This window comes from Narcine bancroftii, chromosome 1 (assembly GCF_036971445.1).
Source record: "Narcine bancroftii isolate sNarBan1 chromosome 1, sNarBan1.hap1, whole genome shotgun sequence".
NCBI classification, from domain to species: domain Eukaryota; kingdom Metazoa; phylum Chordata; class Chondrichthyes; order Torpediniformes; family Narcinidae; genus Narcine; species Narcine bancroftii.
In genome coordinates this window covers 98,094,458-98,120,073 of record NC_091469.1, presented here as the reverse complement: position 1 = coordinate 98,120,073, position 25,616 = coordinate 98,094,458, and the positions used below count along the sequence as shown (strand labels likewise).

At 41.9% G+C, this 25,616-nt stretch overlaps 1 protein-coding gene across 18 annotated transcripts in view; it reads left to right on the top strand.

Annotated features, from left to right (window-relative positions):
* pnpla7b (patatin-like phospholipase domain containing 7b) overlaps positions 1-25,616 on the top strand; it is a 496,626-nt gene that overhangs the window by 414,703 nt on the left and 56,307 nt on the right. For 11 of the 18 annotated variants that reach the window (XR_011356222.1, XR_011356233.1, XM_069933113.1 and 8 more), the window contains one exon: positions 4,108-4,224. Coding sequence is in view for 10 of the 18 variants with exons in the window: in XM_069933113.1 (XP_069789214.1) it covers positions 4,108-4,224 (117 nt within the window). In the remaining 8 variants the exon portion in view is untranslated. Of the gene's footprint in view, positions 1-4,107; positions 4,225-6,445; positions 6,592-25,383; positions 25,457-25,616 lie in introns of all 18 variants that reach the window. The other 7 variants (XR_011356243.1, XR_011356245.1, XR_011356249.1 and 4 more) reach the window with 2 other exon arrangements.

Below are 25,616 nucleotides of genomic sequence, written 5' to 3'. Positions count from 1 at the left end.
GTGGTGGTGAAAACACTCGACTAATCCGTTGGACTGGGGATGGTAGGCAATGGTGCGGTGTATCTGGCTGCCCAGGAGTTTGGAGAATTCGTTCCAAAGGGAGGAAGTGAATTGGGCCCCCCGGTCAGTCGTTATATGCGCTGGGACTCCAAATCGGGAGATCCAGGCAGAGAGGAAGGCCCGGGTGCAAATGTCAGTAGTGGCGTCCGAAATTGGGACGACATCTGGTAAATCTGTCCACCATCATGAGCAGGTCGCGCAACCCTCGGGAGACTGGCAAGGGGGCCACTGTGTCGAGGTGGAGATGCTTGAACCTGCAAGTTGGTGCGTCAAACTGTTAGAGGTGGGGCCTGGTGGGCATTGGACCTTCGCAGTTTGGCAGTGCGTACAGGTCTTCGCACATTCACTAACCTGCTTGTACAGCCCATGCCAGAAAACCAAGGGGATATCATCCACAACGTCGATCGGATGGAGGGATGGGAAAGGCCATGTAGTGTGTCGAAAACCGTTCATCTTCATTGGGCAGGGACAATTGTTCGGGATTGGCCAGTGTAGACATCTCAGAACAAGGTCGCACCATACGTTCTGGAGCTGCAGACTCATGATCGTGTCCTGAAGCTGTGGGTCTTGGGGTCATCTTGCTGGGCTCGAGCCAGTTCGTGGTAGCTGATGCCGTGCGACAGGGCGTGAAGAACTGGCCTGGAGAGTGCGTCAGCGACAACATTCTCTTTACCGGAGAGGTGGTGGATGGAAGTGGTGAACTTCAAGAGGTAGGATAAATGCCACTCCTGGTGGGCAGACCATGATTCGGAGGGCGTGGAGAAAACAAACATCAGCACCTGTGGTCTGTGTAGACTGTGAAAGTCTACCCCTCCAAAAAGTGGCCAGCAGCTCTTGGCGAACACGCTGTACTTCAGTTCAAACGCTCATAGGTGACAGCTGAAAAAGGCAAGGGGCTTCCAAGTGTTGTCCATGAACTAACACCGTCCACTACTGTTTTGGACGCGTAAACAGTGAGGACTGTGGGCACGTCCATGCATGGGTAGACAACCATGTTGTGGCACCCAGAGCCTCTTTGGTTTTCTGGAATTGTCAGTCCAGTCGAGGCCTTTATTGGAGTCCGACATTATCGTGAAGAGTTGTCGCATGATGCAGGCAGCTGTAGTGATGAACCTGTTGTAAAAGCTCACCATGCCCATGAATTCTTGGAAGTCCTTTCAGGGTCATTGGCCTGGCGAAATGTTGGATAGCCTTCACTTTGTCGGGCAAAGGAGTGGAGCCGTCCTGGGTGATTCTTTGGCCTAATAAGTTGATTTCGTTGAGGCAAAACTGGCACTTTGCCAGATTGATGGTAAGGCCATTTCAGCTATGCAGTCAAAAAGCTGGCAAAAGTGGGAGATGTGCTCCTTACGTCTTGGTCGCTACCAGGATATCATCCAGGTAGATGATGAGGAACTGTAAGTCTCTGCCGACCATGTCCATGACATTGAGGGCTGCGTTCATTAGGCCTAATGGCATGTGGAGAAATTCAAAGAGGCCAAAGTGGGTGATGGTAGCAGTTTTCTGAACATCTTCCAGATGAACAGGGATCTGGTGGTTTCCCCGGATCAGGTTGACTTTGGACGTTGGTGTGCACCATGGAGGTTTGCTGTGAAATCCTGGATGTGAGGGATCAGATAGCGGTCTGGCATCGTCGCATCGTTGAGGCGCCAGTTGTCTCTGCAGGGTCTCCAGCTGCCATTAGACTTGGGCACCAAGTGGATGGGAGAGGCCCATGGACTGTCGGACTGGTGGACGATACCAAGTTCCTCCATGTGCTTAAAATCTTCCTTGGCGAGGTTGAGCTTGTTGGCAGCTTGTTGGACTGGCTTGGATGGCAACTTTGTAATGTGGTTGACAGTCCCTGCAGGCTCGTGTTTGGAGTCGTAAAGGACATCTTCTCATGCCGCGACATAATGTGGGTTGCTGGAGTCTGCCAGTCTTCAGGCATTAGTTCGAAAAATGAATGCTCAAACATGAGGCAGGACTTCTGTCCCTCTGCCAGGGTGAGCATCTCGTCCATGAGAGCGGATAGTGTTCTGTTCCCTAAGCTGTCCAGGTGGAGGAGCCTGGCAACCCTTTTTGTCTTAAAAGCCCATAAGTGTTTATGAAGAGGTTCTTTATACCCATACATTTGCCTTCCTCTGGTGGTGACTGGATGAGGTCAACAACTCATGCGAAGGCCTCTTCATCCAGCAAACTGACAATGTGGAAGTATTTTGTCGAGTCCAAATAAATTTGTTTGATCTGGGCCTCCACTTGGCTGAACCAAATGCGGCGCCTGTTCGACCAGAATGTAGACAGCTTTAACACAACGGCACCCACCGCTACAGGGTCCATTGTGCCCAGTCTTCATAATATGGAGACTCATCAGGGTCACCAGTGTAGTAGTGTGTGCACAAGCGCAGTGAGAAGAACTGAGACAGCGGACTGTGAGCTCGTTGAGCACAACTAGTTTACTTTGAGGTATGTGCTGCAACCTTTAAGGCCCTCTGAAACCCTCCGCTTTACGCTAACGTAAGCGCTTACACATACTTCTGGTCTGTTCTGGAAGAGATGGACCCGCAATGCCATCTTTGCCACGGCTGCTCTGCCAACCACGTGTAACAAGCGGAGCTGGCTCACTGCTACAAATATGTGCGCCGCCACAAGGTAGCCAATGTTTTGGTCAGAAATCTGGAAAAATGGGTGAATGCTTGAATGAAAAGATGGGAGAGGAGGGAGCAAGAGGAATAGGGAGGAGCACAGGCTAAAACAGCTTGGAGGAAAGAGGATTCAGATGGGAGGGCAGAAGAGCAAAAATCGGAGAAGTGATGGGGAGAGGATAAAGAGCTAAGGGTGCTTTGATAAAGAGCTGACAGGAGAAGGAAGAGGTGGGAAGCTGGAAGAAGGGAGACAGAGGAGTGGGGAAAGAGATAGACTGAGGGAGGGGTCTAACAGAAATTGGACAAGTTTATATGAATGCCCTCTGGTTGGAGTCTGCCAAGACAGAATATAAGGTATTGTTCTTCCAATTTGTGGGTTGCCTCAATTTGGCAGGGCCTGAGGCCATGGACAAACATGCCACTAACTCTTGTAATACCCTACCTAGAGAGTACTTGCTGTAAGAGGAGCCATTTTCTGAACAGAGCGGATCAGACCCTTTAGCCCCACATGTCTGCACTGAACATGCTCACTTGAGTTTATTGTCATACACAGGCACAATGTCCAGATGTATTGAAATTCTGCTTGCAAAAAGATAGAGCAAAAAGGCATAATAAATATAAAAGGATAGATAAATAAATATTCAGAGTTACCATTAGTGCAAGGGGGGGAAAAGTGGTCTCAGTGATGCAGACAGATCCTTTTGCAGTGGTTCTCAACATTTTTCCACTCACATTCCACTTTGTATTCTGTGATTAGTAAGGGATTGCTTAAGGAGGAATGTGGGTGGAAAGAAAAAGTGAAAACCACTGTTTTAATCGTACCTAATTTACTTGTTATGTGCACGGTTTCATAACTCCAAAGGAAATGGCCAATGACAATTTTTCTCAAGCAAGATATTTCAATAACAATTAGGTCTAGAGCAGTGATTCTCAACCATCCATCCCTTCCCACTCACATGCCACTTTAACCAATCCCTTACTAATCACAGAGCACTTATGGCATTGGGATTACTTAAAGTGGTATGTGAGTGGAAAGAAAAAGGTTGACAACAACTGCTTTAGAGGTCTTGTAGTAGTCTCTGGTTGTTTAGGGTTAGAGTAGTACAGGCTGATTCAAAAGCCTGAGAGCTATTAGATTAAAAAATGTTATTGAATGTGGAGGTGCTGAACTTCAGGCTTCTGTACTTTCTGCCTGAAATGAGCAACAAGAAGAGATTGTAACCAGGGTAACGGGGGTTCTTTATGATGTTGGGAGCCTTCTTGAGATAGTCTCACAAAGATGTCTTCAATGACACTAGGTAAATGCCCTTAATGGACTTGGCTGGTTTGCCACTTTCTACAGCCTTCTATGTTCTTGGGCACTCGAGTTTCCATGAATAATGTTGCTTTTCAAACGGGTCTTTTACCCATTCTTCCCACACAGGAAGTGGGCTACCAGCATGGGAAGACACTATTTGAGCTGTGGAATCGAAATGGAGTAATTGACAATATCCTGAAAGACCGGCCAATTGACAGCGTTGCCAAGACGCGACCCTCTGACGTAAGTTTGCCCTTCAGTTTCAATCATATTGCAAAATGTACCTCCAAGACTGACACATAGATGAGGCCAAACACATCACTGTAGGAATGGTTGGGTGACAAAGAGTTGCTACTGGTTCAGATTATTTGCCTTCAAGGGAATAGACAAAATTCCTTTCTGTGGGCGGCCATTTGGTTTTGTTGTGCTACTCTATGTGTTTTTTTTAATTAGCGTTATTGTGCATCAAATGTAATGCATGTAATTCAAGCTCATTTTCATGCAACCTTCACAGGTAGCTTGATCCTTCAACTTTTAAAAGTTTGGCGCTTTTTTGGACCTCAGTTCTATGCTTATCACTTCATTATCCTCAATTTAAACATGTATTGAACCAGGAGAATGTTATTTGTGACCCTGCCGGTGTTCGATATAAAGACGTACTATTTTTCAGAGTGTTGTTTCCATGGTGAGGTTCAGGAAGTTGTGCAAGTATCTGATTCATTGCCACTCTTGTTGCTTGCAGAAGTGAAACATGAATTGCACTGAACAGTTGCTTCTATTTGCATTTGACTGACAAGTCTGTTTGAATTTGGGAGCTCTTAGAACTAGAGCTTTCTAGACTTTTGTGTGCTGAGAATGCAGAAAGGATACTACTGTAGGCATTTGAAAAATTCCCTTGGGATATTGGTTACTATTTTTGGGATTACGAACAATCATTCCTCAGTTTGTTGTTCCTTACCAAGAAGTTTGTAAATGATGACATAATGGATGAGCTTGGAATTGTATTATTTTATTCTCATTTTGTCTCCTTGAAGAATTATTTGGGAAGGTAAAGAAAATTATTCACCTTAAATGCATATTTCTCTTTTGTAAAATAAAGTTATTGCACAGTACTGTATAAAGCTAAATCTCTAGAGTTTTTCACATTTGAAAACAGGGTGAAATATTTAAGTGGAAATACATCCAATGGTGAAAATAAGTTACCACGCTGAGTTTACACATTACCAAAAGAGGATAAAATCCCATTCTGAGTGACAGGGAGGTAGGACTCTGGGAGAGAGGTAAAATTGTGGATCTTCAAATGGACCAACCAAAAAATAAATTAATCTTTCTTGATGGATGAAAAAGATTGAGTCAAATTATTCTTCTTGTCCATATTAATGTATGTTCATGTAAATTTATTTCTAATAATCCTTGGGATCAGCTAACTGTTGTTAGGTAAACTGAACTATAGTTACCTGACTTATTGCTCATTTTTAAATTTAATGGTAACAGGCCCTTCTGGTCCATGAGCCTGTACCACCCAATTAACCAACAACCCCCATACGTATTTGAAAGGTGGGAGGAAACATGAGCACCCAGAGGAAACCCACGCAGATATGGGGAGAACATACAAACTCCTTAAGAGACAGCACCGGATTCGAACATGGCACTGTAATAATGCTGCCTTACCTGCTACACTAACCATGCCATCCTAATAGAACATTTTCATCCCTCCATGTAAATATTCCAATTTTTAACAAATCCCTCTTGCTGTGATTCCTTGCAGTACTAGCTACAGCACAACTCCAATTATCCGAAATGTCGGGACCAGGCCAATTTCGGATAAACGTTTTTTCAAAGAACTGGTCATTTTTTAAAAATGGCCTAGTACCAACAGTAAATCACTTGTAACAGTGTTTATACAATAACAAACAAAAAGGCAAGGCTTTTTAAGCATTAAAATAAAGTTTAATTCTCACCAAAAAGATGCCGGCTACCATCGATCACCAACACTTTCCCATCGAGGCCCCACTCCTGGCACCGGGGGCCTGAGGTCCACGACTGCCGGCACCGAGGGCCTAAGGTCCACTACTGCCAGCGCTGGGGGCCTGAGGTCCAGTCCATTGCTGCCAGCACTGGGAGCCCAAGGTCCGCTGCGCTGCTGCCAGGAGCCCAATGTCCCTGATCAGTTCGGCTCCGAAAAAAATTTTGGATAAATGAGGATTTCACTTGGTAATCCTTGGCTCGTGACTGTGGAATTCTGGATTGCATAGAAAATCTTGGTCATGCATGCAAGAGCTCCTTAAAGTGGTAGAAAGATTGCACTACCTCCCAATCTGTCAAGCACACCTGCCTTCTTTGTGGTGGAGTCTATGGATCTAACATTGACTTTAGTCAACTGAGAGCAGCCATTCTCAAAGGGGACCTGACACCACCACCTTTTCACCTCACATAACATTAATATTTTTTGTGTGGTTGGTAGGAGAGAAGTGCAGCACATAAACTTTGATCAGAGACCTAGGAGGGACCGTAGTTGAATGAAGGTTGTGAATGGCTACCTTAGAGCACACAAAATTGGAGTAGACACACGTTATCCACCAGCCCGAGGGTCTACATCAGGAGAATATGGTAAGTTGTGAAATACTCTCCCTGGGTCTTTATATTTTGGTACATCCTCCATCTAGCTCTCTCTAGTCTTGTGCCATGCCTATAAAAGACTCTAGAGCTCTCTTGTATTCACCATGGCTTGTGCAACGTGCCCTACAAAATGTGTGCTATGAATTTAAAATTAATGATTCCTTTATTGTCATATAATGTAGACAGTAAAAAGCCCCTTTCACACTTGCAAGTGGTCCCAGGAATCAAACGCCAATCGGCCTTTAAAGTGGCAAGTGTGAAAGCAAATTCAACTCAACACCGGCGCCAAATGACATAATCTTATGCTGGGGTCTGACTGCCTCGACCCCAAGTACAATCCCCGATGTCTGCAGATGCTGGCTTTGCAATCAGGCAAATGTGAAAGGGGTAATTGCATTGTGGGTTTGAAATGACCCAAGTTTTTGCATGAGTGCAGGAAGAAAAGATTAAAATAAAGGTATAAACTTTGCCATGGGAAAGTCGTAGTGAGAGAGAGAGAGGAAATAAATAGCAATAGCGGACAATTTTTAAACAGCATGGGTAAATTGGTAGAGCTATAGCGCACAATTTATAAGGGCCATGGGGAAAAAAGCAATGGCGGACCTGACTTCCCAGAATGCTGTGCAGCAGAGAAACCCCTCAATGAATGCCCCATGTACGCAGCCAGGCATACAGCCCTTTCTCTGCCACATGGAATTCTGGGAGCAGGTCCACCATCGCCTTTTCCCATGGTATTTATAAATTGTACATGATGGCGCTACCAATTTTTCCATGCTATATAAATTGTGTGCTATAATGCTACAAACTTTCCCACATTATATAAATTGTGCGTTATAGCGCTACCAACTTTCTAATGCTGTTTAAAAATTGTCCGCTATTACTATTTATTGTTTGCACTTGCCCACAGTCCATTATAAAGATTTATATATGAACAACAAGAGTTGAAGAGCTTATATTGTACTGTACATAAAGCTTAATTATATTATAATTATGCATGATTAATTTTGTTCAAATATAAGATCATAATACATTGATCAGGATTGAGGGCAGGTCCACCCTTACTCGATGTGTCATGATGTCATTGGTAGAAGGTAGAACAGTCCTAACCCCGGGAATAGCTCCTTGCAAGTGTGAAAGTGTTCAGTGTCCCAGTTAGGAGTGGTCAACTGTGAAAAGCCAAACCCCCCCCATTCCGATCCCTAAATACTCAACAGCCCCTTTAGTGAGATGCAATTGTGAAAGGACCTCAATATTACATGGAACTTGCTTTTGTCTGCTGTAAGGCAGACAGATTCGTCATTTGCAGAAATTACCTGAAGTGCATCTTACAGTAAGAGAAAGAGAAGCAAAAGAGAGTTCTCTCATAGTTCCCGAGCGTCCGTGGATTCACCTCCAGCATTGCCGCAGCCTCCATAGCCACACAAAATCCAGTCCAAACCACCAGCAACCTGAGCTCCAGATCCAAACCTCTAACTTCAGTACCCTCTCACATTCTAGTTCCAATGCCTAGTACCCCTTCAGCCAATTTCCAGCAGTCACAGTCTGCTATAAATTTCCTCAACTGCAGTCGCCAGCAACCCACAGCTTCCAAGAGTTCCTCACCTTGAGTTGCCAACAGTCTGTGTGTTCTTCAGCTTCAGAACCCCTCACTGGTTCTCCACCATGATCACCATCCCATGAGTCGTCTCCTCTGCTTTCTGAAACTGGAGGTGTTCTCTCCATTTTCTGGTACCCTGCACCAGTCTTCTGCTTCCCCGGAATCTGCATCCCCTCATGGCTACTGATGATCATTAAGCACCACGATCTTGGGCACCGACCCCACGGTTGCAGAATTTTTAAATAAAACCACTGTCAGCTCCACACATTAACAGGCCATTTAAAACCTTTGCGGATCTGATGGCAGTCAAACTGGGCGGTTAGACCCCGTGGGAAAATTGTGTCTCAGCAGGTCCAGACTAGCGGCAATGCTACCATTTTCATCACATGGAGGGATTCAGGTACACCCTCCATGGTATTTGAAAATATATACAGTATTTGGCAGAATTATTCTTGGTTCATACATGTGCAAATTATTCATCAGGATAGAAGAGCAGAGAAATGTCGAGCATTTTTCCATAGACCATTGGAAGTAGCAATGCAAGTTTTAAATAAACGGTTAAAAAGCATGCAAGTCTGTAGGCTTTTGAGACATGGAGCACAAGAGCAAAAGTTTGTGTTACACCAGTTTAGACACAATTGTGACAGTTTCCTGGTGCTGTACCTTGGCAAAGATATGAAGACTTTGGAAGCAGAGGTTTACCAAAGGGATTCCAGGATGAAGGATATTGGTTATGTTTATAAATGGGAGATTAAAATAATGAGTAGTGTGATGGTCTCAGAGGACCCCAAACCCAGCAGCAATAGCAATTCACCAACTTAAACAAAAGTTACTTTTAATTTTCTTTAAACATAAAAGCAGGATCAAACTCTAACTTATTACTATTAACTTAACTTAATCCCCTTCTAATTCTAAGCGCAAATGTATGTAATGTGTATATAATTTCAAAAAAAGTTCTTTGATTCACAGTCCAATCTCACTTTTCATTCCTCTAAGTTCACTGGTATCAGGCAATTCTTATACTGTGCACAGAATTTTACATTTATGAACCTTCACCTGGCTTTATGCTTGAAAGGTAAATGGTTACTGCTCAGGAAGGTTCTTGTCGGTTTTCAGAAAGAGATTTATTGCTCGTTGGACACACAAGCTGAATCCTGCCAATCAGCCACTTCAGTGTCTTGCTGAAGAAACTTGCCCCATAAGGGTTTTCCAGATAATAACCTCTTTCTTTCAGGTCCTTTAACTCAGGCTAAACATTATGCAGCCAGCCATCTTCTCTTGTATGGAACACAAGGGCTTTGAACAGGCAGAACTAAGAACTCACAACCCATCTTCAAAATGGGTTTTTAAACAAGCTTCCAAATGCTACTGCAGAAAACCAGCAGTCTCTCTTTCTCTCTGTTAGAGAAAGCCTGTTAGTCTCTCTCTCTCTCTCTCTCTCTCTCTCTCTCCCCCTCTCTCCCTCCTTGCCCTCCCCTCCCTCCTTGCCAAACCACATGACCCTCTTAGAACAGAAAACTGTATTCAGACAGATTACTGCACCAGACCTATTCTTCTGAGTCCATTCATCTGTTCCTTTCCAAAACAATAATCCATTATTCAAAAGCATGTTCAATTAACACCTACTTATGAAATCCTTCAGCAAAGCAGTTTCCATTGTCTTGAGAAAGGCACTGGGAGCCTAGACTGTCTGGCACGAGCAGAGCTCTGGCATGTTAAATGAGATCTGTGTTGTCAAGTGTTTGTATCTGTTTATGACCTACATTTAAAAAAGACCCAGAATTTATCTCCTTTAAAATATATCTATATACAGTATAAAATATAACATAATCCATCACAGTAGATAGGATGGATAAAGCAGAGGGCTCTCAAACCAAGGGTACATAAATAAACAGTTACAACTTGAAGGGATATTAATTCAGAAATGCAGTGTCTGGGATTATGGGAGAAGGAAGATTTAGATGTAGTATTGAAAAGGGAGCCAGCTATGCATCTGAAAATAAAGAATTAATGGGACCATGATGGAAGATTGAGGTGAGTTGGATTGCTGGTATATACTCGATAGACAGAATGGTCTCATTCTGTGTGTGCTAACCTGTATTGAGGAGAGGAATTAAAATTGGTTATTATTTCAAAGGTTTATTGCTGTCATAACTTTATTAGCCAGTGCCTTAATTCTGAAGTATATTATGATGTGCCATCATTTCTCCCTGCTGATCACAAATAATTCTCAATGTGATTACACTGGAGAGCTGTGCATTAGCCATACAAGTGAAGACTGATCCTTTGTAATTTCTCTTGAAGTTTTTTTTGTGTGACCTTTCTGCTTTGATGAAGTATCAACTGATTGGAGTGCCATCCTCTGAGTTGCTGTGGGCCTTGTTGCTGCTATCTGGTGTGATCTTCACCGTTGGTTCCCACTCTTCAAATATGATTCTGTGTTTGCCAGTAAATCTTCTTTTAAAAAAAACGTAGAATATTTCTTTCATTTGCTTTTCACTGTGCATGAACTTTTATGTGCATTTATTTTAGACTCTAAATTGTGAACACCATTTTAAATTTGAACTGCTTTGCTTGACATTTATAATGGAAATGTATGTATGGATGTCCTGAATCTGTGATGACAGATTGTAGCCACGAGACAGTATTAACATAGAAAATAGAGCATACAGCACAGTACAGACCCTTCTGCCCTCGATGTGTACCTACCTATATATTCATTCTTAAAAAAATATATAAGCCCTCCCTATCCCATAATCCTCTTTTTTTCATTCATCCATTTGTCTGTCTCTCTTAAATGCCCCCAATGTTTCAGCCTCACTACCATCCCCAGCAAGGCATTCCAGGCACCCACAACCCTTAGTGTAAAAAAAAACTTACCCCTATAGCAACTGTGTTGCAATGCAAAATGAAGAACAAGAAAATGATCAAACATAGTCGAGTCGAAGTTCAGTAAAAGCCATTTTACTCAAGCAGTCACAGGCAGCTTTTTAAAACCCCACGCATTCCAAATGACATCATCACATTGTGACATCATGACGTCACTCAGAACCTCCTGAGCTGGTTCGATTAAGCTTCCGGTGAGCCACAAAATGCCCCCCCTCCCCATCCCCACTTTGCAGAACCGGTGATAGGAGGCTAAAGCTCTGGTGCCATTACTGTCCACAGTTCTTGGGCAGTTGTCCGTGCCTTTGCATCAGGGTCATGGCAAGGGCCAATCAAGGTTGAGATGAGCGGGCTTTAGTTAGTCAACTGTAAATGTCTCTGGATGCCTCCCAATGTCCAGTACATAAGTTGTACCATTGTTTCGTAGTACTCTGAGGGACCCTCATATGGCCTCTGTAAGGGTGGCCCATGTGCATCTCTAGGCACAAACACAAACTCACAATTCCTGCCTTCCAAAAATTAGCAGACCAGGAGGTACCACGCCAGCAATTCCCTATTGAATGTCCTGTATTTCATTTCCAGAGGGCAGAGTGCCTACTAAAACACACTAGAGGCTTCCATTGTTCATTGTTCCAATACCCTGGCTACTGCTGCGTCAGACACGTCTATCTTCAAGGCTATTCGTACATCCATTTGTGGATGGACCAGAAATGTTGCCTTCGCTAGGGTGTCTTTGGTCTGCTGGAATGCTACCATCATCTCCTTTGACCACTTGTATTCTTTGGCATTGCTGGAGATGCGATAGAAGAGGGGTTTCATAATATGAGCTGTAGAGGGTAGAAAGTGACAATAGAAGTTGACCATCCCCACAAATTCCTGGAGTCCTTTGATGGAATCAGGCCTTGCAAATTTGAAGATAGGTTCCACCTTGCTAGGCAATGGAACGATACCCTGGCTGCTGATCTGATGACCCAAGAACTCGATGGAAGGCTGCCTAAATTTGCACTTGGCAGTGTTCACAGTTAGCCCAAACTCCTGTAGGCGGCGGCAGAGTAAATGCAGATGCTGCAGGTGCTCTTTGTGGGAGTGGCTGGCGACAAGTATGTCATCCAAGTGTACAATAAGGAAGTCCATGCCATACCTCACTGTGTCCATTAGTCACTGGAATTTCTATGCAGTATTTTTGAGCCCAAAAGATATTCTCAAAAATTCAAAGAGGCTGAATGGTGTTATGATGGCATATACTCCGGGTTTACAGGTATTTGATGGGGCACCAAATTAATTTTAGAAAATATCCTGGACCCATGAAGATTAATTGTAAAGTCCTGTATATGGGGCACAGAGTCTGCAGTGGTAGCATTGTTGAGATGCCTGTAATCCCCTCAAGGACTCCAGCCTCCTGTGGGTTTGGACCTTATTTGTAATGGGGAAGCCCAAGAGCTATCATACCTGCATATGATTCCAAGTTTCTATTTTGTGGAACATTTTGCAAGCTGCAACTTGTCGGGCTCGAGCGTGTAGAGGAGATCCTTGAATGAGCATGTGGTGTGTGACGCCGTGTTTAGATGTAGCAGTGGAGAACTCGGGAGTGAAACTCTGCAAGATGTTTGGTGAATTCATTGTTTGAGTAATCCACGACGTCTAGGTGCAGGGCAGGTAGTTTGGCTTTTCCAAGGCGGAAAGACTGGAACGTTGTGGTGTTCACTAACCAGCGCCCTTTTAAGTCCATCATCAGTAAGTGGGCTCTGAGGAAGTCGACACCCAACCACGGCCAGGAGACAGCAGAAAGAATGAATTTCCATGTGTACTTATTGTCGCCGAATTTCGGGGTATAATCCGTGTGCCGTACGTGCAAATCGAACTGTTATTCGCCACAGGGAGCACCAGACCTGCGCTCCTGGTACGTTTCAAAGTCAGAAGGAGGAAAGACACTAACCTTTGCACCCATGTCAACTAGAAATTTGCACTGGGAGAGTTCATCCCAGACATAGAGTAGGCTGTTATGGTGACCAGCTGCTGTTGCCATTAGCAACAACTGGCCATGGCATTTCCCAGAAAAATGCAAGGGGGTCGGCAGCAGCGAGCTCCAGAACCCCAGTGTTGATGGTAAAAACACCAGGTGGTTATTATGGAATCATGCTTGTCTGGGGGAATGTGCACTCTCGTCGCCTGTACTTGGGGAGCCTGGGCCTTTGAGTGTGATGCAGCACTAATTTCTGTGGGCCTTGCGCCTTGTTGTTTTGCGTGCCACAAAATGTCTGCATGTGTGGCCACTGTTCCAAGGGTTATCAAAGTCCTCATCAGCCAACATGAGGCAGATGTCCTCTGGCATATGCTCTAAAAACAACTGCTCGAAGAGCAAGCAAGGCCTATGGCCATCTGCCAGTGCCAACATGTTGTTCATTAACTCCGAAGTGGCGCAGTCCCCAGTCCATTGATATGGAGGAGCCGTGCAGCTCGCTTGTGCCATGAGAGACTGTAAATCTGGAGAAGGAGAGCTTTTAGGGCTTCATACTTGTCGAGAGTATGGTGGGTCCCAAAGGAAGTCCACTACTCGACCGGCCGTGTCCTGGTCAAGGGTGCTTACCACTTGATAGTACTTAGTGGCATCCACTTCTGTCTTGCAAATGTGGAACTGCACCTCAGCCAGCCCAAACCAAACTTCAGATTGAGTGGTCGAAAAGACAGGCAGTTTGAGCAAAATTGCTGCGTTATCGATGTTGGGTCCAAAATCCATTTGGGCCCATCGGGGTCACTGTTACGAGCCCAGAGGACCCCAAAACCCAGCAGCAATAGATATTTACCAAGACAAATGGCTACTTAAACAAAGGTTGCTTTTAATTATCTTTAAACATGAAAACAGAATCACACTTTAACTTATTACTATTAACTTACTTAACCTAACGTAAACCCTTTCTAATTCTAAGCACGCGTGTATGTAATGTGTGTAAGTTCAGAAAAATTATTTGGTTCACAGTCCAATCTCACTTCTCATTCCTCCAACTTCAATGGTTGCAGGCAATTCTTATACTGTGCACAGAATTTAACATTGATGAATTTCACCATGCTTTGGTGCTTGAAAGGTGAATGGTTACTGCTCAGGAAAGTTCCTGTCGGTTTTCAGAGAGAGATTTATTATTCGCTGGACACAAACTGATTCCTTCTAATCAGCCACGTCAGTGTCTTGCCGAAGAAACTTTCCCATCAGGGTTTTTCAGATAACCTCTTTCTTTCAGGTCACCACAGAGTTCCTTTTTGCTTCCCTTATTTCAAGTGAAACATTAGGCAGCCAATCCTCTCCTCTTGTATGGACCACAAGGGCTTTTCCCAGGCTGAACTAAGAACTCACAACCAGTCTTTAAAATGGGGTTTTTCCACAAGTTTGCCAGCTTGTCCTGTTCCAGTCCCAGCTGCTGCTGCTGAACTGTAGAGCTGAATTCTCTTCTCTCTCTCTCTCTCTCTCTCTCTCTCTCTCTCTCTCTCTCTCTCTCTCTCAAACACTCAGAGAAAAGCTTGTTTGACTCCCTCTGCTTGCAAAACCACATAATCCTCTTAGAACAACAAATTGCACTCAGACAGCCTGTGGCTCCAAACCTAATCCTCCGAATTCTTGCATCTGTTGCTTTTCAAAATGTAATTCTTTGGAGCTGGGCCTGTCTGGCTTGAGCAGAGCTTCAGTATTTTAAATGAGATATTTTCTGAAGTGTTTGGATGTGACCTACTCTAAAAATCTGCCACAATTTATCTACCAACACAACATGTCACATCACCAATGTAGCAACTGTGTCGCAGTGCGAAATGAAGGAGAAAATGATCAGACATAGTCGAGTCGAAGTTCAGTCAAAGTCGTTCACTTAAACAGTTGTTCACTTAAACCTCTCACAATCCAAATGACGTCATCGCATTGTGATGTCATGATGTCACTCAGAACCTCCTGAGCCGGTTCGATTAAGCCTCTGATAAGCCACTACACCCCTGATGCTCCACTAAATTTCTCTCCCTTGACTTTGTACTTATGTCCTTGGTATTTGCTGATCCTGCCCTGGGAACAATGTTGCAACAATGGTTCTCAAATCTCCTTGCCAATAAAATGTACATTTAAAAAAATAGATTAGCCAAATACAGGCATAGCAGTTGCTGTTCACTGCATTATTGATCAGCTGAATGCACTTAACTTTGCATGTCACCATTTTGCTGTATCCACATATCCCATTTAGATTTTCTTTATCAACTGTCCCCTGTCATGCTGCAATGGTAGATTTTGATCACCAGGTGACTTTGTAATTTGTATGGTCACTCCAGCCAGTAGGTGGTACTGTCCAACTTGCCAGGATTACATGCACCATCTTGCCAACAGCAGGCAAGTAGAATTTTTAATGTAGTTCTTTTTTTCACAGCTATTTTTAATTTTATCCTTTTTCTTTCACATACTCTTTCCTCCTTGTTCCAGATGATTTTCAGCCACTTGGGCAGCAGAGTGACAAAGTTAGAAGAACCAGCACCAGGGACCTGGGTTTATTCCTGACCTCCAGCGCTCTCTGTAGGGAGTTTGCACACTCTCCTTGTGACTGGGTTGGCAATCTCCAGATGCTTTGGTTTCATCTTGCATCCCAAAGGCATGTGGGTTTGCAGGATAATTGGCCAGTTAATTTCCCCAAGGAAAGCATCCTATTGGAGTGCATCAATGAGTGGTATGGGAACTGCTCTGAGCTTGACTGCAAGAAACTGCAGGGGGTTGTGAACGCAGCTCAGACCATCATACCACCACCCCCCCACTCCCTTCCATCAACTCCATCTATAACTTCTGCTGCCTTGAAAAAGCAGCCAACATATTATAAGACTCAGCCCAGTCACGCTCTCTTCACCCTCTCCCCCCCCACCTTATACCAGCAGATTCAAGGATAGTTTCTGTATCAGATTCTTTTTTTAAAATTTTTTTTATTTTTCACACAATAAACCATACTGACCAAAATACATACAGACATTTTTCTCTTGAATATATAGTGTCATTTTCTCCCCTTTTTCCTCCCTCCCTTCCCATTTATTCAAAGTTCAATCTATAAGATACATTAAATCCGTTAAACAATGTCGACACTTAATAAAATAAACAAGAAATTTTTATCTTTTACTTTTATATACTGAGTCAGTTCATTTCGTTGTCTTCTCCTTCTGTCATTTTAGGTGGTGGAGGTTCATGGTAGGATTTCTCTATTGTATTTCATGTATGGTTCCCATATTTGTTCGAATATTGTGATGTTAGTTCTTAAATTATATGTTATTTTTTCTAATGGAATACATTTATTTATTTCTATGAACCATTGTTGTATTCTCAAGTTGTCTTCTAATTTCCAGGTTGACATAATACATTTTTTTGCTACAGCTAGGGCTATCATAATAAATCTTTTTTGTGCTCCATCCAAATCGAGTCCAAATTCTTTATTTCTTATATTACTTAGAAGGAAGATCTCTGGGTTTTTTGGTATATTGGTTTTTGTGATTTTATTTAATATCTGGTTTAGATCTTCCCAAAATTTTTCCACTTTCTCACATGTCCAAATTGCATGTATTGTTGTTCCTGTTTCCTTTTTACAGCGAAAACATCTATCTGATACTGTTAGGTTCCATTTATTTAACTTTTGGGGCGTGATGTATAGCTTGTGTAACCAATTATATTGTATCATGCGTAACCTCGTGTTTATTGTATTTCTCATAGTTCCGGAGCATAGCTTTTCCCATGTTTCATTCTTTATCTTTATGTTTAGATCTTGTTCCCATTTTTGTTTAGGTTTACAGTTTGTTTCCTCATTCTCCGTTTCTTGCAGTTTGATGTACATGTTTGTTATAAATTTTAAAATTATCATTGTGTCTGTAATCATATATTCAAAATTGCTTCCTTCTGTTAACCTCAGACTGTTTCCCAATTTCTCCTTCAAGTAGGTTTTCAGTTGGTGGTATGCAAACCTTGTATCGTGAGTTATATTTGTTATATTTGTTCAAAAGATAATAATTTATTTCCTGAAAAACAATTTTCTATTCTTTTGATTCCTTTTCTCTCCCATTCTCTGAAGGAAAGGTTATTTATTGTGAAAGGGATTAGTTGATTTTGTGTCAATATTAATTTTGGTAGTTGATAATTTATTTTATTTCTTTCTACGTGAATCTTCTTCCAAATGTTGAGCAGATGGTGTAATACTGGTGAATTCCTACGTTGCACCAATTCTTCATCCCACTTATATAGGTATCTTCTCTATTTTATCTAGCTCTAATCTGGTCCAATCTGGTTTTTGCCTTGTTTGATAAAAATCTGATAGGTATCTTAATTGTGCTGCTCTATAATAATTCTTAAAGTTTGGTAGTTGTAAGCCTCCTTGTTTGTACCATTCTGTTAATTTATCTAGTGCTATCCTCGGATTCCCTCCTTTCCATAAGAATTTCCTTATTATTTTCTTTAGCACCTTGAAGAATTTCTCTGTTAGGTGAATTGGTAATGATTGAAATAGGTATTGTCTCCTTGGGAAGATGTTTATTTTAATACAGTTTATTCTTCCTATTAGTGTTAGTGGTAAGTCTTTCCAGTGCTCTAAGTCATCTTGTAATTTTTTCAATAATGGCTGATAATTTAGTTTATATAGATGGCCGAGATTATTATTTAGTTGTATACCTAGGTATCGAATTGCTTGTGTTTGCCATCTAAGTGGTGATTCTTACTTAAACTTTGTGAAATCCGCATTATTCATTGGTATTGCTTCACTTTTATTTGCGTTGATCTTGCACCCCGATACTTCTCCATATTCCTCAATTTCTTATATAATTCTTTTATTGATATTTCTAGTTCTGTTAAGTATATTATAACGTCATCTGCAAATAGACTGATTTTATATTCCTTCTCTTTTATTTTTATCCCTCGTATTTTATTTTCTGTTGTTATCAGTTCTGCTAGTGGTTCTATAGCTAACGCGAACAGTGTGGGAGATAGTGGACATCCCTGCCTTGTTGATCTGCTTAATTTAAATTGGTTTGATATATATCCATTTACTGTCACTTTCGCCAATGGTCCCTTATATAATGCTTTAATCCAATTAATATATTTCTCTGGTAGGTTGAATTTTTGTAGTACTTTGAATAAATAATTCCATTCTACTCTGTCAAAGGCTTTCTCTGCATCTAAAGCAACCACTACTGTTGGAGTTTTGTTTCCTTGTACTGCATGGATTAAGTTAATGAATTTACAGATATTGTCCGTTGTTTGTCTTTTTTTAATAAATCCAGTTTGGTCTATATCAGATTCTTGAATGAATTTCAAAGGAGTAAAATTGTGTTGCCTTTGCTCCCTAACAACTGATCTCTCTCTGTAACTCTGAACTTTTGTACTGTATATGACTTGTACTATGTATAAGACGTCTAACTGCTCTGGTCACAAAACATCTTCCATCACTGCATCTTGGTACATGTAACATGTGGTTGAGTGGCAAAATCTGGTGGAAGTTGATGAGAACGTATGAAGAATTTTTTTAAATGGCTGAATGCTGGATTAGTGTGATGCTCAGGGCAGAATCCGTGCCGAAGGGCCAATTTTAATGTACATCTCTCTGATTTTTTGTGTTTTGCTCTACTGCAGACTCCTTGCTTCCAAGCCAAGCATAATCACTTGCCAACTGGTGAGGAAGCAGAAAAATAAAGTGAGACGATGCCCGAGACACAATTAGGGCTTTGAAATTAATTTTTGAGTTTATTCCTATTACTTCCTTGCCAACTGTCCAAGACATTCCAGGCATTGCCCGCAACTCAAATCCATTGCAACCATTGCCATATTTTTGACTTAAAATTACCCTTTAACAGTTGCTTGACTGCTTCCAATCCATCTCTCACCACATTCTTCTTGTCCTGGCTACATCACTGCCCTCACCCATGCTTGGCATCCAAAGTTCAGCCCCACCACTGATCCTGTCCAACCAGAATTCATGATTGCCAGCAAAACATTGGCAAGGGGTGCTCCAATTTTTACCCTCCCTCTTTTCCCACCCCTAGCCACACCACATCGTATTTTAATTGTGAATCATATGAGAGACAAGCAGGACATTTATAAAGAGCCACTATTTTACAAGAGAACAGGAATCATGAGTATAAATGTTCAAAATCGATCAGCCAGGATATTAAACGTAGATCATGTTCTCTGTCCTCTTAAAATAATAACACAAGTGATGTGCTGGCTATAGGTTTGGAACCTACTTTGTGAATGGTTGGTACTGCCCAGCTCTCATGGCTCTTTTTGAGAACACAGAAGCAGAGGGGCAGGAGTAGGACATTCAGCCCTTCAATTCTGCTGTGCCATTCAATATCACAGCTGATGATCTGTCCTCACTCCACATTCCCATTTCCCATACTGTGATCCCTTTTTGTGGCTTCAAATGTATTTGCCTCTTGAAACATATTCAGCAGTTTGTCCTCCAAGGCCCTCTGTGGTAGTAAATTCCAGTTTCGCCCTTTGAATGAAAACATTTCTCCCTGCTTCATACCCTGTATTCTGAGGCTGTGGACCCCTCATTCTGCTTCCAGCCAGGGGAAACATCTATCTCTTCTCCAATCTGTCTTGCCTTGTTGGAATTTTTTTTGTTTCAATGAGATTCCCCTGCCTCTCTCTCCCCATCACCCACCTCCCCCACGATTTTTATGAACTATTGTGAAACCTCGTTGACCCAACCTCTCCTCATAGTTCAATCCCATCCTTTTAGTGATCTGTGTGGTGAATCTTCCTGCACTTGCTGTGTGCCATGTTTATATTCTCTTGCATGAGGAGAGTTGTACACAGCACACCAGGTATGGCTCACTGAGGCACTGTAAACAGTAAATGTAACAAGACATCCTCGTTTCTGCAGAAAAAAAACCTTTTGCTATGACGACCAACAGACCATTTACTTTCGTAACTGCTTGCTGCATCTTTATCTTTGTTTTCAGTGGTTGGTGGATGAGAACGCCTCTCAATATGTCACTGTTTTCCAGTCATGCTCCATTTATCTCATTTTATTGCCTTTGTTTTTCCGAGCATGGTGGATGACTTCAAATTCATACACGTTAAACTGCGTTTGTTCAGTGTTTACTCGCTCTATCAGTTTAAATTGTCTTGAAACAATTTGCATCCCCTTCACAATACGCATTCTCTGCCACTTTAGTTTTGTTGGCAACTCGTATATCACATTTTGTTCCCTCATCAAATCCATGATGTGTCCTGTGAATTACGGAGACCTAAGCACTGATCCCTGCAGTTCCACAGTAATTATCACCAGCCGTCCTGATAAAGACACATTTATTGCTACTATCCTTTTTTTTTGTCTGTCCTTCAATATTCAAGCCATGGTGTTTGTTGCATTACTCCCAATACTATACAATTTAATGATGCACATTAATCTCTTTTATGAAACTTTATCAAAGGATTTGTCAGACTCCAAGAACACTACGCCGATTGGTTTTCCATTTTCTATTCAACTAGTTACAACCTCAAAACAACTCCAGTAGGTTCGTCAATCACAATTCCCCTTCTGGAAACATGTATTAACTTTATGTAATCACTTTGATATCTTCTGGGTGTTACATCCATTGGGATTGTCTCTCTCAGTTCCCCACTACTCATTTTAAGCTAAAAGATTTGTAAATCTGTTTACTCTCTGAATCCTTTATTAAATAATGAGGTTCCCAGTTACTCAAATTCTGTTAATTAATTGAATGTATTGTGGTTTTAAAATTTAAAATAAAATATTAAAAAAATAACCAATACATTCACTAGTTGTACAAATTTTTTTATTATTTTTAAAAATGTAACTTGCAGCAAATTTTGGACTTGTAATGCTGCCACAAAAAAATCTAATTTCATGACACGTTCATGATAATAAATTCTGATTCTGAGATGTCTCCTTTTGTACTCTGGAATACAAATGATCAAGTCTTGGACATTTATTGGATTTTGAGGCCATTAAAATATCCAGGGAAACACAAGAGTCTGCAGACACTGTGATGGTATTAAAAACACAGAAACATAGGAACATAGGAAGTAGGAACAGGAGTAGAAATGCTGAAGAAACTCAGCTGATCTCGCAGCGTCCATAGATGGGTAAAATAGATAACCGACGGGCTCAGGCCCAAAACGTCTGTTTTGTATCTTACCCTCTTATGGAGGCTGTGAGACTTGTTGGATTCCTTCAGCATTTCTGTGTTTTTACATTAAAATATTCAGTGCAATTTTCTTACTAATTTCCTTTTATTCCTCTTTTTCATTTAAAATTCTTCCTTCCTTAATATTTTCAGAAAGTTGCTTTTTTCTCCCTCGAAGATAGAAACAGAGAATTAGGGAACTAGCAGAGCAAATTAACCTGTTTTCCATTATGAATTATCAAACATCTGACCGTAAGGCCTTATACTTCACCAATATTTTTTACATATTTTTGGAAGAACTTGTTTATGTTGCCTTCAAATTTTATTTTTGCTCTCTTTCTCTTTGCTAAAATCAAAATTGCTTCCAATCTTCAAACTAGTTGCTTTGGCAGTCTTGTAAAACTCTTGGAAAATACTATCCAGAATTACTGTTGTCAGCTGTGGTTCTGTCACATTTCCTTCTGTATTTTAATGCCAAACAGGAAGACATAGAATGTGGAACAGTACAGCACAGGAACAAGTTCTTAGGCCCACATGTCTGCATCGAACATGATGCCCAATTTATGGCAAAACTTCACTACTTGCACAAGATACATGTCTCTCTATTCCCTGCATGTACATTGTGTCTGTCTAGAAACCTCTTAAATGCTTCTATTGTAATTGCCTCAAACTCTGACACCCCAGAGAAAAACAACTCGGGTGCATCCAATCTTTTCTTGTACCTCATGCTCACTAATCCAGGCAACATTCTGGTAAACTCTTCTGAACTTTTTCCAAAACCTCCACATTCTTTGTATAATGGGGTAACCAGAATTGGCACAAAATATTCTATGTCAAGTTTATTGCATGTTACGACCTAGGCAAGCAGAAACAGAAATTCACCAAGACAATGGTATCTTCAAAACAATAATTTTCATTAATAGCATAAATACAATGGTATCTTCAAAACAATAATTTTCATTAATATCATAAAAAAATCAATTTTTAAAGTTTAGTCTGTTTTGTGTTGAAACTCAGATTCTTTAAATTGTTGCTCAAAAGCAATTATGGAATAGATGTGAGGTGTCACACTTCTCAAAACCCAAGAAATTCTTGTCGAGTTGTTTTCAGAGAATTGTTTCTTCATATGAATGATTTCCCTCTTTTGCATGGACATTACAGTACTTGTAGTCTCTCCCCGATGATTTCACAAAACCAGGCAAGGGTTACATGAAGTGGCCATTTTAAAATGGACATGGTGGAACTGTCCTCTTTTTAAAGAGATAGTGACTCAGAGTGACTCTTCCTAATTTTGTGTATCTCTCATGATAAAATGAATACAAACAAGAAAAGTACCTCTCTTTTTAGAGGCTACTGCATTTCTGACCTCAGATGTTTCTTGGTGCTATGTTAAAATGGAGCTTTTCAAATGTCTTTAATCACATGGTTTGTTTTAATCATCATTTCTGGTTCTGTTTGAAGTCTCATCTCTTCCAAAAGTATGAGTTGATATGGTTCCAAATTGTCTGCTGAAACCACAGATGGCTTTGTGTACACAGATCATTGAAGCAAAAGTCCTCTTTGTGTACACAGGTGCATGTGTACAAACACTATTGTTCCAGCAATTGAATGAACATTCAATTCTAATTTTATTGCTGTTTTCCAGACCCTGTGTCTCTGAAAATGACTTCTCTCTGTGTAATTGTGTGTGTCTGTAAGTGTGTCTGTGTCCCTGTTCACCCACAAAGGCATTTTTAAGGTGGTATGTGAGTGGAAAGGGAAGGATGAGAATCATTGCTCTAGACCCAATTGTTCCTGAAATATTTTGCATGAGAAAAAATTGTCATTGGCCCATTTCCTTTGGAGTTCTGAAACCGTGCACATAACGAGTCAATTAGGTACAATTAAAACAGTGGTTTTCAACCTTTTTCCACCCACATCCAGCAATCCCTTACTAATCACAGAGCACTTATGGCATTGAGAATACTTAAAGTGATATGTGAGTGGAAAGAAAAAGGTTGAGAACCACTGCTTCAAGAAACCTTCCTGGACCACTTAAGAACTTCTGCCCCATCTAGACCTCTAGCACAATATTAGGAAACTTAAAGTCTCCCACTGTGAAAACTTTCTTGCTCTTGCAACTTTCTGAAATTTGTCTACACCTCTGGTGACTATGGGGAGGCCTACAGTGTAACCCTGTCAGAGTGACTTCACCTGATCTCTACACACAAAGATTTCATAGATGACCCCACTGCTGTGTCCTTTGAGTACAGCTGTGACACTCACTCTAATTAGCAATGCGTCCACACTTTACTTCCTTCCTCATCCCATTTAAAACAGAAACCCAGAAGACTGCTGCCAATCCTGTCTTCCTTGCAGCCAAGTCTCTCTAATTGCCAAGAACTGATCCAGGCTCTGTTCATCTGCCTTACCCACAATGCTCCTTGCATTAATATAAACACACTTCATCTCAGTCTCACTGTGACCCTTCACCTGTCCTTTCAGACTTCCCTGCCATCCCCTTGACTCCTCCACTTGTTGCCTTGTTGCTCTGCTTCCCACTCTCCTGTCACTTTAGTTTAAATCCTGCCGAGCAGCACTAGTGAATTTCCCTGTGAGAATATTGATTTCCCCCTCCAGTTCGGGTTTAACCTCTGCCTGTTACAGGCCCCACCTTCACTGGAAGAATCTCCAATGATCCGAATATCTGAAATCCTCACTTCTGCATGAGCTCTAGAGCCAAGCATTAAACTGAGCATTAAAAGATAGACACTTGTATGGCTGCAAGTGAGACTCGAGATGGTGTGTAACCTCTCTGGTGCTAGAATCCAGAATGTAGGAGGGGAAGGAGAGCAATCAAATGTCAAGGTCCATTTTGATACTAATGATACAGGTAGGAATAGAGTTGTGGTCTTGTGGAATGATCAACAGTTGTGAAGTGTTTTGAAAGGCTGGTGTTGAAGCATGTCGGCTCCTGCCTGAGCGGCGACATGGAACCATTCCACTTTGCCTATCGTAGCCACAGGTCTATGGCACATGCCATCTCACTGGCTCTACACAAAGCCCTGGAGCATCTGGACAGCAAAGATGCACACATTAGGATGCTCTTTATCCACAACAGTTCAGCATTTAACACCATCATCCCCTCTAAAATTGATCAGCAATTCTAAGACCTGGGACTCAACACCCTACTGTGTAATTGGTTTCCTCACCTCCAGACCACAATCACTGAAGATTGGTAAGAACATCTCATCCGCAATATCCATCAGTACTGGAGAACCACAGGGCTGTGTTCTTAGCCCCCTATTCTAAACACTTCACACGTATGACTGCGTAGCTCGATACAACACCATCTACAAATTCGCTGACAATACCACGGTTGTGGGTTGTATAAAAAAGGGGCGATGAGTCAGCAAACAGGAGGGAGGTTGAAAACTTGGCTGAATGGTGCACCAACAACCTCGTATACAATGTCACCAAAACCAATGAGCTGATTGTTGACGTCAGGAAGGAAAAACTAAAGGTGTACATTCCAGTGATATTGGGAGATCAGAGGTGGAGAGGGAGTCTTTATCTCGGACGATCTTTCCTGGATGCAACACACTAATGGCATCGTGAGTAAAGCATGTCGGCACATCTACTTTCTGGAGTTTGAGTAGGTTTGGTATGACATTGGAAACCATGGCAAGTTTCTAGTGGAAAGTGTGCTGACAGGCTGCATCAGTGTGGTATGGAAACACCAATATCCTGCAATAAATAGAGGACACCACCCAGGCAAAGCCTTCCCCACCATTGAGAATATCTACAGGGAATGATTTCGTTGGAGAGCAGCAGCAATCATCAATGATCCACATTAGCACACGCTCTGTTCAAGTCACAAAACTCTCACCACCAGGTTCAGGAATACAGTAGCTGCTACCCCTCCACCATCAGACTCCTCAACAACAAACTCAATCAGGGTCTCATTTAAGGACTCTGCACTTATTTGATTTTTTTTCCTCTCTGTTTTGCACGGTCAGTTTGCATTTCCTTAGTTATTTACTTGTTCATTGTGTACAGTTTTGTTTGCACTACCAATAAGTGAAAATCCTGCCTTGCCTGCCAGCAAAAGCATCTCTGGGTTGTTTGTGATGTCATGTATATACTTTGGCAATAAATCTGAAATCTGGTTTTAGGGAGGAAGGGTGCAAGTTAAAAAACAGGACTTTCAGGGTTGAACAGCAGAATTACTACTACCAAGTGGCACAGGTAATAATCATTCCTTAAGAACCTTCTTAACTGTATCAATATGCACCTTGACATCTGACTGCTCTCCTTCCCCTCCTGCATACTGGACCATCCATCAGGGAGCCAACACACCATCCTGAGTCTGGCTTGCAGCCAAAGAAGTGCCTATCTATCCCCCTAA